The sequence below is a fragment of the Ceratotherium simum genome, chromosome 10, assembly GCF_057802395.1.
Source record: "Ceratotherium simum simum isolate JZ-2026a chromosome 10, ASM5780239v1, whole genome shotgun sequence".
NCBI lineage: Eukaryota > Metazoa > Chordata > Mammalia > Perissodactyla > Rhinocerotidae > Ceratotherium > Ceratotherium simum.
Genome location: NC_141909.1, coordinates 15,657,732 through 15,671,635, shown reverse-complemented (window position 1 = coordinate 15,671,635; position 13,904 = coordinate 15,657,732). Strand labels below are relative to the sequence as shown.

General features: G+C 39.3%; 1 protein-coding gene across 1 annotated transcript in view; it reads left to right on the top strand.

Moving 5' to 3' along the window:
- The window catches only part of DNAJC3 (DnaJ heat shock protein family (Hsp40) member C3), a 76,597-nt gene extending 63,056 nt beyond the window's left edge, over window positions 1-13,541 (top strand). The window contains exons 10-12 of the mRNA XM_004423118.3: window positions 6,697-6,829; window positions 7,701-7,849; window positions 9,612-13,541. Coding sequence (XP_004423175.1) covers window positions 6,697-6,829; window positions 7,701-7,849; window positions 9,612-9,769 — 440 coding nt within the window. The 3' untranslated portion in view covers window positions 9,770-13,541. The remainder of the gene's footprint in view (window positions 1-6,696; window positions 6,830-7,700; window positions 7,850-9,611) is intronic.
- Window positions 13,542-13,904: the final 363 nt, after the last annotated feature.

The window sequence follows — 13,904 nt, the reverse complement described above, 5'->3', positions numbered from 1 at the left end:
ATTTTCTGTCTTCTTTGGGCTCAGTTTGAGTTACTCTCTTGAGTTTTCAAATTTATTTGTGCAGAATTTAGCAAGGTAGTCTCATTATTTTAATTTCTTCTGTCTTTATGGTTATTTCTCACTTATTTCTTATTTTTTGTATTTGAGCTTGCTTCCTACTCTTGATTGTTAGAGGTGTTGATTGATTTTTGCCAAGAAATAAGCTGAACTTACCAGTTCTATTCTTTTTTTGTTTCATTAATTTCTGTTTGTCCTACAGTTCACCTTCAATTTTTTTCCTAACTTTGAATCACATGATTAATTAATTCATTATTCTTCTTTAATTTTTATTGAACCATTAAGGCTATTAATTGACCTCTTCGCACTGCTTTAGCTATGTCCTATAGGTTCTGGAAGGGAGTGTTTTCATTATTATTATTTTCTAGATCGTTTGCAATTTTTATTTTTATATGTCTTCTTTGTCTTAAGAGTTGTTGGAGAGTTTAAAAATTTCTAGGTGGGAAATTCCTTTTATTTTTTGATTTATTACTAATTTCTAGTGTTATAACATTGTGATCAAAGAATGTTTTACTACTTCTATTTTTTGGAATTTATTACTGTTTTCTTTTTGACCTGAAATGGCCCACTGCATGAGTCAGAGGGACTTGAAAGTAGGTGTACTTTCTTGCTTCTGGGATAGAATTTGGCATATCAATCAGATCTACTTTATATTGTGGTCTTCCTTTTCTTGCCTTTTTTTTCCTACAGAGAGGTAAAAGTTTCCCTCCACTAGTATGTTTAGGTCTCTCCTGGTATCTCTTATAATTTTTGCTTTATAAATGTTGCTGTTGTTTTATTTGATGCACAGATATTCATCATGTGTCTTCATTATGATTTCTAGCCTTTAACATTATAAAGTCCCCCTTTTTTCCCCTCTATTTAATGTTTTAGACCTAAATTCTAACTATCTGATGTTAAGATGTGAACCAAACTTTATTTGAACTTGCCTGGGGAAACTTTGACCACACTTTTGTCAACTTTTTGGCATCACTTTGTTTTGGGTGTGTCTCTTGTATAGAGTTGGGTTTTGCTTTGTGATCCAGTATGAAATTCTTGTAAATAGGTGAGTTAAGCACATTTATGCTTATTGATAAGACAGTTTGGTCTGAGTCCTGTCATTCTGTTTTGCTGAGAATTTTTGTTATTTGGCCTGTATTATTTTGTGTACTATTTTGATATTTAAGAAGGTTTGTATTTTTCTTCTTGGTTGTTTTTATAGTTTTATTAACTTAGCCCTCTTTCTTTGGGAAATATCTATTAGTTTCCTACAGTGGGGAACAATATTAGCATGTTTCTTCCTCTTCTTCCCTTTTCCTCTACCACTTAATAATTGTTGATACAATTCTCTCTAGTATTTACTTTTGACTTATCAGTGGGTGATGTTTTCTTATTGCTTCAGCGGTATAATTGGTGGGAATTAATGAACTTAGTTTCTCATCTTCTCTTCCCATTCTTCTCCCATTTTTTTTTTAGCTGTATCCCTTCTGCATTGTCAGGGCCTACATTTTACCCAATTACAGTAATTTCCTGGTTTGTTTTAGTCTCAGTTCTACATTACATATCTTCAACGTGTGCCATCCCTCCTCTGGCTGTGGTTTCTCTAGCCTTCTTTTGGCGAGTTCATCCTATAGGAGTAGTTTCCTTGAGGGGCTCCTGGGAAATTGTTTTTCTGATTTCTTCTATGTTCAAAGCTGTTTCTACCTTTTGCACTTGAAGGATGGCTTGGCTAGATAATAAAATCCTTTGTTCACACTTTTTCTGTATAGCTTGTAGTTATTGTTCCATTGTCTTCTGCCACTGAATATTGCTATGGAAAATCTGGGGCCAGGTTTTTTGTTTTTAGTCTGGCTGCCCAGAGAGCCCTTATCTTTCAACTGTGCTAAGTGTACTAGGATATATCTTAATGTTGACCATTCTCATCCAGTTTTCCCTGGCCCCTACTGTGCCCTTTTAATATATAGATTCATCTTTTATTTCAGGAAAGTCTTCTTAAATTTAATCTGAATTATTTTGTTCTAGTCTATTGGTTTGGTTTTCTGCTTCAAAAATCGAGTTATGCAGAGGTTGTGTTCTCTTTGCTTGTCATCTATAGCTGTAATTTTTTTCTCTAGTTTTTTAAACTATTTCCATTTCGTTTTGTTAGGTCCTTAATTTTTCCCAAATGCTTATTCCTTGTGCTTCTTCTCATTTTTCTTCTTCAGTTCTATGATAGTTTTGATTTGTTCTTACTTTTCCCAAGTTCTGACTATTCACATTTTTATCTCTTCCATGTCTCACTATCTCTTTGCTGAGTTCTTATTCTGCTTTGTGATTACTCTTAATAGAGGTGATTGGATTAAGTTTTAAAAATTCATGCCATAATGTTTACTCAGAATTTTCATGTATTCCTTGGCTATGCTGTTCTGATGCATGTTCATCAGGTAAGTTTTGGTTCTCTTTTCCTGTTTTAATTTAAAAATTAAATATCTTTGAATTGGTGCTGTGCTATTTTTTAAAAAATTCATTACTCATCATAAAATGACTGGCATTACCCTGCCCTAGCTCTTTGTGGGAAAGTCCCATGGGGAGTGTGTGTGTAAAGGGGCGCTGGGGACAGGGCAGCCTTCCCTGCTTAACACTTGCAATACTCTCTGCTTCACTGTTTCCACAGACACTCTGCTTCCTGCTAAAATGGCCTTTCTGTATAGCCCTGCCCTCTCTGCTTCTCTGAACCCAGCCGTGTCCAGGAGGTCGTCTGCTGCCAGCCCTGCTGCCCCTCTGCCCACTTCCTTTGCTACACCAAAGGGGTGTATCTTTTGCACTTCAGGGTGAGCCCCTCACCTTCAGAGCACACAGTTGCTCGCGTTTCCTGAGACGTGATGCCCGGGGCTATCTACTCTCGCTCATCGTATTCTCCCCTTCTTCCTGCCTTCTTCCCAGTAAGGCCTCTGCTTTGTCTCCACTATTTCTGCTCTAGATTTCATGGTTCTTCTAATATGTAAAGGATACACATTGTCACTCACGTGAGGGTGAGCCCATACTCACAGAAGGTATATTTTGCTGGCATCTCCTGTGATCTTTTGCCATTGGGCTTTCTCATTATTTGCTTCCCTCTCTCATCTTGGGATCATGGCTATTAGCTAATTTTAGTAGCCCTTGTACAGATTCCTTGAATTGTTTTGCTGAAAATGAAACTCCCCCTCCCCCCCATTTTCCTTGTTTGTTTTGTATATTATCCAGGAGGAGAAGTTGGTGTTCCATGGGGCATATTTATAGTGGAGGTCTGGTGTACTCTTTAAAAGGATCTCTAAGGTCCCTGTATTGAGAATAGACTTTTAGAGGAATAGGGGTGGAAGTTGGGAGCAGCTGTTATGAAGCTCTTACAGCTTTCAGGTGTATTAATGATGGACTGCATCACAGTGGTCACTGTGGGAATGGTGAGAAGTGTTAAATTCTGGATGTATTTTGAAGGGAAGCCATTTGGGATTGCTAATGGATTGGTCGAGTGTGAGAGAGGGGAGTCATTTGCAGCATGTATATCCGTCTTTCAAATGCTTCTCTGCACTGGAGAGCTTACAGCTGTCTTTAAGTGGGTAGGACCTATTCACAGGGAGACTTCCCCTGTGGCACTTGCCATCTTGCCTAGTTGTCAAAATGAGCAGGACTTTACTTATTTTATGTATCAGGTGGAGTCCTTTGGTGTATTTAAATTCTGAGTGGAACTGATTTTCCTTTGTTGCAGGTCTGTTGTAAAGGCCTTGAGTGCCCATGGGCTCGAGTCTGCTTCTCTTCCTGGTCCCAGCAGCCACATCAGGGACCTTCCAAATGCACATCTTCCATTCTGCTTAGAGCGGGTTCTTGGGCCCTGCCTGGGGTTAATGTGCTGTAGCCAGCTGCTCCACATACAGGGGAGAGCCTACCTAGCCATTCCTTAGTCATCTCACGAGCTGTCCTGATGATTGCCTTAAAGCTACTCCTGCTTGCTAAACTGAGGATCCTTGGCCAAAAAGAATGGCTTCCAAATCTGGTGAGGGCTCTTTCAGTGTGTATTTGGATTGTGCTTCTCTCTACTTAGGTTATTCATTATTAATATGATCCCATTTGCTTTCTTCCAGAAATTTATCAGAATTTCTGGTCTCCTGTTGTTTTAGTGCTGCCATGGTTATATTATTTTTTATTTTTGTTATTTCGGTGGGATAGTGGGACAGAGGGCAAGCGAACTCCTTTGCTTCCTGTCTGCCATCTTGATCTGGTTGTTTGTGTTGCTCCTTAAGAATTGAGGGAGGGGAATATGGAAGAAAAAGAACTGGGGAAGGATAAGATTTTTTAGATTCAGATGTTAGAAAGTGAGTAATATGTAATATACTGTTCATTCAGGGCCTTAATATTTCTGGCTTATTTTGCTTTTCATGGCTGCTCAATTGTGGTATGGTATAATTGAGTGTAGTTTACGTTTTTTGAAGAGTCCACCTTAGAGAGTGGAATCTGAGAAAATAGAATTGAAAATGATCTATCTAGGGCTGGCTCCGTGGCTTGGCGGTTAAGTGTGCGCGCTCTGATGCTGGCGGCCCGGGTTCGGATCCCGGGAGCGCCCCGAGGCACCACTTCTCCGTCCAACGTGAGGCCGAGTCCCACGTACAGCAACTAGAAGGATGTGAACCTATGGCATGCAACTATCTACTGGGGCTTTGGGGGGAAAAAACTGAATAAATAAAATCTTTAAAAAAAAAAAAAGAAAATGATCTATCTAGTTTATGTCCAAGGGAAGTCTTACATCATCCATATTTAGTTTCTGATTAGTTACCTACCTGTAATCATGTGATTTTAGGAAACAACCTATAATATTATATTTTTCCTTTATTGGGAAAAATGTATTACCTTAAGTTTTAATAAGAGATAGGATATATAGAAGACTGCTTTGGAGAAGATACTCTGAACTTTTAAGAATGAAATCATGTTTTAAATGTAGAGTTTGCATAAGTAGCAAAATTAAGTATATTGAAACATTTTCCCTTTGTATTAAATTCCTTCAAAATACATTTCCTTACTAGTCTGTGATACCAAGTGCTGTGGGTATTAACTGCAAAGGTAAACCTCACTACTATTTATAATGGTTTTGTGTTTGTGTACTAAATTGGAAAGGTATTTTATGATGTCACGTGGGTTGGGTGACAGTAATATTTCATGTTTCATATTAATATTTAATATTAATGCATTTAGGCAGGAATTAGGATAAAAGCTTGCCCATGGGCCAAAGGTAGGGCTAGTTCATTCTTCTGTGTAGCTCAGGCTAACTAAATTTGTCGATCTTATTCTAATATGTTTCTCATTTTAATCTACCCAAGGTGCCTTCCCAAACCCCTTCTAGAATTAGCTGTTGCCAAGATGAATGCTCAGGCATGTTACCCAGAAATGTGTATTTTTACACAGTGGAATGCATTTTCATAAAAACTAGAATTTGAACCCAGCCATTGTTATTTGAGTTCTCTGTCCAGGGAGAACATTGAGAACAGTTTGTTTTGGTGTGTCTCAGGACCACCCTCGGATTTGGTGATTCGGTAGGACACGTGGGACTCAGCATGTAGTTGTATTCAGGGCTAAGACTTGTTCTAGTGAAAGGCTACAAAACAAGATCAGCAAAGAGAAAAGGTGCAGGGGGCAAAAGCCAGAGGAAGCCAGGTGGAAGATTCAGAGTCTCTGTGATACCATACAGGACAAGCTTAATTCCTCAACATGTGTGAAGTGTTGGCTACCAGGGAAGCTTGTTAGAGACCCAGTGCCCTGGGTTTTTACTGGGGGCTAGTCAGGCAGGCATCTTCTGCCCAACTCATACTAAAATTCCAGACTCCCAGAAGGAAAGAAGATGTTTAGCATAAACCACATTGTCTCTACAAACAGATTAGGCATGGTGAGCCATGCTTATCAGGGAGTGTTGGGAACACTCCTGAAATCCAACTTTCCAGACGCCAGCCAGGGGCCAACCTTGCAAGCAGGGCTGTCTAAGGATAACAGTCTCAGGCCTGCTATTTTGACTCTTTTCTGCATAACATTAGATATCCAGATGCCTTTTATTTTCTAAATATTTAAAATAATCTAAAAGAAAAGAAAAGATGTAATGTAGATGTCATCAGACTTCCCATACCAGGCCTGTGTGTGTTTTCAGTTTTGGTTGACACTTCAAAAAAAATCAGGTTTGTGCTAGTTTGTGTTGAAACCTGTGGGTGATTTAGTCACTCTGATGGCTGGTGGTTCCTCTTGCCCCCTTTCTAAGCCTCTGATTCTTCTGAACTGTGGACCTGACCATACAGATTGCTTTGCCACTGTCTTATTTTCCTCTGTGACAACCACCTCAATCTTAGTGATGGTAAGGTTAGTCTGTGATAAAGTGCTGATATTAAGTCAAAGGTGTGGGAAGATCATGTGGGAGGGTGGGCAGATGAACAAAGAGCAGTGAGTTTTATTGAATGGGAGTAGTGAGCCACCTACCTTCAGCCTTAATTATGCCTTTTATAAGTTTGTGAACAAAATTATGAAGGTGATATCACTTCTTGGGCTCTTAGCTGTAATGGCAAAAGAGTGAAGGGGCTGAGGATGACCTTGGTATCAAATCTGCAGGATAAGTAAAGGTCCCAAATTATAATTCCTCTTAACAGTATTTTCTTAAACATATTTTGACAGCTATTCAGGATTACGAAACTGCTCAGGAACACAATGAAAACGATCAGCAGATTCGGGAAGGTCTAGAGAAAGCGCAAAGACTATTGAAACAGTCGCAGAAACGAGATTATTATAAAATCTTGGGAGTAAAAAGGTGAATTATTAATTCAAAATTTGCATAGTTATTTTTAACCAACTCTGTTTTAAAGCTAATCATTGCTCTTTTTTTCTCTCTGATTCTTTTCCTTATGTAATTTCAGTCATAGATTAAACTCTAACAATCTTTAACATCATAAAGCTATTTTGAGTGTTACAGATAAATTTCTTTGATAGAGATGAGTAATGCAGCGATGCAGAATTAGTAGTTAGTGACAAAGATATGACACCGTAGCACAAATAGGTGCTAGGCCTAGATTTTTTAAGAAGGGTAAAGAGGTAGGAGTGAGCTTTGTGTTGGTGGGGATAGAAGAGAGAGAGGGGACGAGGAAAAGAAAACTCCTTTAGGCCTAAAAATAAAGTGGCACTTTTAGAATTAACTTGCAGGCACTGGGAGATACATAATTTACTCAATATGTGCTTTTATATAAGAGCCACCTTCCCTGAACAAGGAAACCATCAGTCTTTCAATCAAAAGTCTGAAACTTTGTTCTTATTAAGTAAGCTAATCCAGAAGCAAGATAGAAAGGGTCAAAGTATCTTTTTTAATGCTAAGAATTGAATCATGGTAGCTTGGAAATTCAGAAAGTTTAAAAATGAGTCTATGTGATTTTTTTTATGGGAAAATTGTAAAAATCAGGAGTACTTTAATTTATTCCCAGTGAGATTCTAATCTTAGTGAACAAGTATCCAGCTTTAATGATCATCTAGAACTGTCTGTCACACGTTCAGCCTGTGACACCACTGGCACTATTAGGAAAACCAGGTTGCTCATTTCCTAGTGGGATCTTAGCACTCTCTTTTAGTATTTTGTGGCAGTGTGATGGACGCTTCTTAACTCATGATAGTTAATTTTTATCACCCCTTAGAAATGCCAAAAAGCAAGAAATCATTAAAGCATACCGAAAATTAGCAATGCAGTGGCACCCAGATAACTTCCAGAATGAAGAAGAAAAGAAAAAAGCTGAGAAAAAGTTCATCGACATAGCAGCTGCTAAAGAAGTCCTCTCTGATCCAGGTATACTCTGCGTTTAACGTTTCTGTTCTCTTGGAGTGGTGGAATCAGTGATTGGCGACTTACTAGCTCTATTCCTTTGTCCACCTGAGAGGCAGTGTCAGAAGTGGGAGGTGGAGAGCGTGGTGGGCTCACCTCGGGAGCTGGTGACTGGTGGCTGGCCTTGCAGGGTCAGAAGTCCAGTTTTATGTCTGCCCCCATCAGACTCGGGGACCCTCATATGCACAGTGCAGGGGAAAGACCATCAAACGTGGAATCAGAAGGCCTGAGTTTGAATCTTATCTCTACTTGAACAAGTTACTAGAATTTTTTGGGCCTCTGTTTTTTTCACCTGTGATATGAAAGTACAACAGTGAGCGGGATCTCTTAGGTTCCGTCCAACTTCCCAATCAGTGATGGATTCTAGCAAATTTACAGAAGCTTAATTAGGAAACAGGATGCCAGGGTGGAATGTCCAGTGGTGCGAGAAGAGCATATACCTAGCCCAGGGGCTGCCTGCCTCTGTGAGTGTGCGCCCCAGGGATCATGCCCTAAATCAAAAGATCATTAGACTTACTCGTTGCTAGAAATGTTTTTATCATATCCTAAAATGGCCTGGAAAATAAGAGGGAGACAAGAATTTAGGTAACGCTGAACAATGCTTGGACATTTCCAGGGGAAATTTAATGTTGAGCTAATACCTACTGCTTTTTTGTGGCTTTCCATGTCAGTGGGAACAGAAACTATGACTTGAGCTAGACAAATTCAACAAAAATAGAAGGAAATTGTTTTATGCCCATTTGACAAATCTTTTTTGAACACCTACGTATGCTTTGGAAATCAAGTTAAATGATCCTTTGTTCTCAAGTAATTTATAATCCAGTAAGAAAAACAGAAATGTACTTAAACAGGTACAGTAGGATACATAACTGTTTGTTCTTTTATTCAACACATATCGAGTGCCTACAACATCCCTTGAATGCTTCTGTCCTCTTCCCTTGTGTGGGGCACAGGTGGGGCAGCTACATCAGATGGGTGGTTAGGAATCTTAGGGGAGGCGGGCTCTGGAGCTGAGCTCTGAGGGTAGCAGGGCACTAGCCCAGGGAGTTGGGGCTGACAGTTACAAAGGCACAATTGAGAAAAGAGCTGCATTTTTAAATACTAAGAGGTCTTTTTTGTTCTGTTCCTTTTTCTTAACCCCTGTTCTTATTTTAAGGATGAAATAGCTTTTTCTAGTCCCTCTGAGGATATTAGCCTGCTCTCTGCCACCTGCAGTGTTCCTTTCTCCCGTTGGTTGGCCCTGGTCTCTGTTTCGTCAGGGACTTTCCTCAGCGCTGACAGGCACAGCAGTGGAGGTAGCCTCCTGGACTGTGCACTAGGAGGCCTCCCTCCCCTCAGGTCTGAGGAACCCTAGTTCTGTTCAGATGTAGCAGTGAAGCACTAGAAAGCTGATCAAACGCTTCATGGGTTGATGAGGTTGTGCCTGGCTGACTTCCTTATTGGGGTTAGGATGGTGACATGGCTGTTCGGTCAGAAGAACATGACTTTTGGAGGTCTCTTTCTCTGCAATTATTCATTTTTTCCAGGGAAGAATTTCATTGAGTACCCGTTTTCACCTCTGAACCTCACTCCCTTCTCTGAGACTTGGGTTTCTGGAGTCTCTTTCTCTGAGACCAAACCTCTGATCTGGGTGGGAATGGGAGAGCTTCGTTTAGAGTATTGGGCACAACTCCTCCCCTATACCTTAGTCAACACCTAGGTCTTAATTTGCTGGTTTCTTTTATAGAAATGAGGAAGAAGTTTGACGACGGAGAAGATCCCCTGGATGCAGAGAGCCAACAAGGAGGCGGTGGCAGCCCTTTCCACAGAAGCTGGAACTCATGGCAGGGGTTCAATCCCTTCAGTTCAGGCGGACCTTTTAGGTTTAAATTCCACTTCAATTAAACCAGCTGTTTTTCTGGTCTTCTTAATTTTTTTTAAAGATTAAAAACAAAGAAACCTTGTTCCGGGATCCTAATGAAAAAAATTTCAAATCTTTCAGTTTGTCCATGACCAAAGAGTTGTTTTAAGAGGAAAAATCTGTTCTTATCCATTTTAGACTTGAGGTTGATGGGTTTGCGAGGGCAGGGAGGTGAGGAATGGTTCCATGTCTGACAAAGCAGCCTGTGTCTGTTGGAGTGTCTGGAAGAAGTGGTCTGAGGCAGACTCACCTGTGCAAGTGCTCACATATTTTGCATTTTTCTACCCTGGAGCATGTAGAAATTATTCTTTTCTTCACAGTCTTGCATAGTATGTCAGTGCTACACGTGTAAGGAGCTATAATCTTCATGAGAATGGGTTGTATTTCAGGATTCTTAAAGAGAATATTAACATTTTGAGCTGTATGTTCTTGGGGACAACTTTGCTGAGGTTTTGGTCAGTCCAGTCACTTGCAACTATCTGTTAAATTTCAGAGCCTCCTTTAATCTACATGCGTTTCCATCTCTACTGGCCCAAACGTGGCTGTCATTGAAGGAGGGACAGAGCGCATCTTTTAGAAAACCTGCACCAAATGGTTGTTGATATAGCCAGGTTTAAACTTTGGATTGATGTTAAGCATATATTTTATGGTTTTTTTGTTCAGTACCTGCAAGAGAATACTGAAAACTACCGAAACAGAATTAATTGTAAAAACCTATGGGCCCTTTTGTTTAATACGAAACACAACAAATTAACTAAAAGATAAGTAATATATAAAATAGCTTTAGATAATATTGCAGTGGTATTATTTAAAATAATATTGCTGAAGTGCAGAATGAAATGCTTTAACAACTGAAGTTGTGAATTAAACAGAATTTCCTGTAACAGCATTGGCTTAGAAATGTAAAGTTGCACAGTCAACATAAATAAACAGAATGCCATGTTTCCCACTTTTAATGAATACAGTGGGCAGCTTCTCCTCCGTCCTGGCCGAGCCTCTAGGACTGCAGTGACTCCCACGTGGGCCCTGTTTGAGGTGGGGGTGGACAGCAGCCCTGCCCCTTCACCAGACCTGATGCCTCTGCATGTTCCTCCTGCCTATAAGAAAGTACAGGTTTACACATCTACTTAGTTCTGGCTGTATTTCCACTCTCGAGAGGGCATCTCTTCTTGGAGTACCTTCTGCTTACCTTTTAAGAATTGAACTATTCACTCTTTGTATACTGGATAATTTTTTCCCTAAAAAAGGAGTGTTAAGAACATTAAATATTTATGGAACTAATGATGCTGCATTTAAAATCTAAGAGAATTACTTTAGATAAGAATTATTACCTTTATTCTGGAAAGGTTTTTTGTTTTTGCCTTAGAGCATTTTGAAGCATTTTAAGCAGGGTCTAATAATATATTATTTGTATGAAATCAAGCATTTTCATTTTAGTTGTGGGAGGCATCCTGACCACTAATGTCTGCAATAGCCAAGCACAAATCATTTTCTTTTATAGTTATCCTGAAACATATGTGGAAAAAAATTTTTTAAACTCAGAGAAATCACATAGTTGAGTAAAACACGTTAAGTGCTTTTTGCATCTATTTAAAAGTCTATTTCTTACCAATAAACTTAACTGCATTTTGAAAACTAGTGAACAGCTTGTAGCTTTCATTTTATTTTAATGTCTCAAAATTCAAACCAGTGTGAAAATAATTTCCAAGGGAAATGCCTTTTTGTTTAATCTCAGTAATCTCACTACTTCACTAGTTATAGCAACGTTTTTTTTCAATCTGGTTCTTTCATATATGATGTCACTGTGACCTCTTTGAAATCTAGCAAGGGCCTCTACCTACTTTCAAAAGAATTTTCACACAGAATCTGAACAAAGGGAATATCAAATCACTTGCCTTTCCATTCGGAGGAGAGGACGAAAAGTTGCCAACAAGGAGCCAGAGGGAGTCAGATGGTTGAGGGCTGGGCTGCACGGGAGATGTGTCCCCGCACCTGTTCCCTCGCTGCCTGCCGGCCTGCTGCCCAGAGGGTTGTTTGCATTGTTTTTTCTCCACTTGTAATGACCATAATTCCTGTTCCTCAAGTCTTGCTGTGGATTTCATTTAGTGGATTTAACTGTAACTGAAACGTGCAGTTACTTGCTTGTTTTCAGTGAAAGAGGGGAAGCTATGGTGCCACCTGCCAACGCCACTGAGATATTAAGTCTCTGGAGTCTGTTGCTTTGCTGATTAAGGAAGAAGATAATGACCTTGAACTTTCAGCCTTGACAGGGGTCAGCGGTCTTCTGGTATCCAGCTCAGTGGAAGGGCAGTCATTCATGCGTTCCCTGACAGTGACTGAGAACTCCGGGTGTGTGAAGGGAAAGTCCTTCCTCCTGCCAGCCTGATGGTGGAGCTCATTGAGCAATGAGGAGTGTGTGACTGAAGAAGCATTTGATTTGTTTTTGGGCTACTTCTACTTACCGGTTTCCAGTTTCTGTTTTTGGGGACTGCAGTTGCCTAGTAGCCTTTGTGGCTCTTTCTGGAAAAGTAAAATCAGAGGGGTACCTAGCCTTAGCTGTATTACGTTCCCTTTGTAAACGCCTCCCTTCTTTTCTGGTGAGCTCCAGAAGTGAAGTATCGCTGGTCTGTACATTGTGGACATTTTCCACAGCAGCAGGTATTACACACATCAGCCTATACACGTGAACAAGTTCTAAAAAGAGGTAAATTATTACCCAATTTTGAAAGTTTATGCTTTCTTATCATGGATAAATGAAAACTTGAAAACAGCTTCAATGGTTTACTAATATGAATTGGATGTAACATAATACTAATTTTAAAATGTCTTTCTCTTTAGACAGTATTAAAAGTTTATTTTAAATATCAGTATGAAAACAGAACTTTTTGGGACTGATCATGGAATGTAAAAACCCACAATTTTTTGTAAAAACCCACAGTTTTTTTAAGAGAAAAATACTACTGATAACCAAGTAGACAAAAAAGCTAACAGAATCACAATTTGAAATTGGCACCATTTTCTATTCATGGTAGAAAAGGAAAGATTTCACCTTTAAAGGCATGAATTTGTATGTGACACTTATGAAAAAAATGCCTAAGATGCTTAGGTTAAAAATGGCTCCTCAGTCAGGTCTGTGTTAGAGCCGACTGCTGTAAAAGGTATAGGGCACTGGTGATGGGCCTTGCAGCAAGTTTTCATTAAGTACACATCAGCCGTAAAACCTAGGGAAATTCATGCAACTTTGTTGAATGTAATTGACTTTTCCATATTTATAAAGGAAGGAGGAAGGCAAATGCTAATTTGTCAACAAACAATATGCTTATTCTAAGATCATTCCTTTTTAGTAGCAGAGTTTATTCTGTAATTGCAAATGACATTATTAGGTGGGGATAATATTTTTATGGATGATCTCATTTGTTGAATGATTTAAGAGTAAAATTAGCCACTGCGTGGCTCTGTGTCTAGTACCAGGTTTTGTTGCACTCGTCTTGGTTGACCCTCTCACTGGCAGTGGAAAGCAGAGCGTGGAGTAGGTAAAAACTGGAGATGTCTGATGTTAAAATATTACTCCTACCGTGAGGCTATAGTTGGTTTTGAATGCGACAAAACTAAGTAACTTAATCCATCTCAATTTAGTGTTTTAATAAAAAAAACTGAAAATTAATTGAAATGGGTCTCAGACATGTCTACAAATATGGGTACTATTTTTATGCCCGTGTATTTTCACATTTAATAAAAATATTTATGGTCAAATCAGTACCTTCTTGCTTTTTTTTCATTTTTAGTCTTTTGGACAAGTCTGTTTCCAACTCTGCTTTACACATAATCAGTCAATGAGGAGACAAAAGGGCTCCTCCTTATTAGTTTAAGTCAGAGCACAAAAAGCAGAAATGGCTAAAATCTCTTAACCCTGAAAGTCCTAGGACAGCTAGGCCTTAAAGGGGACACTTCTTCAATTGCAGTACTATTAAAATCTAATACTTATATTGGCTTTGTTTGGAGACTTTCTCCTTTATACTAGCATTTGCACATTTCTGTTAAGGTCCTGAAAGTGGGGTGGGGGACTGGGGGACCAGGACGGACACTGCTGCCCAAGTCTCATTCGTTCTTCTCAGTTAT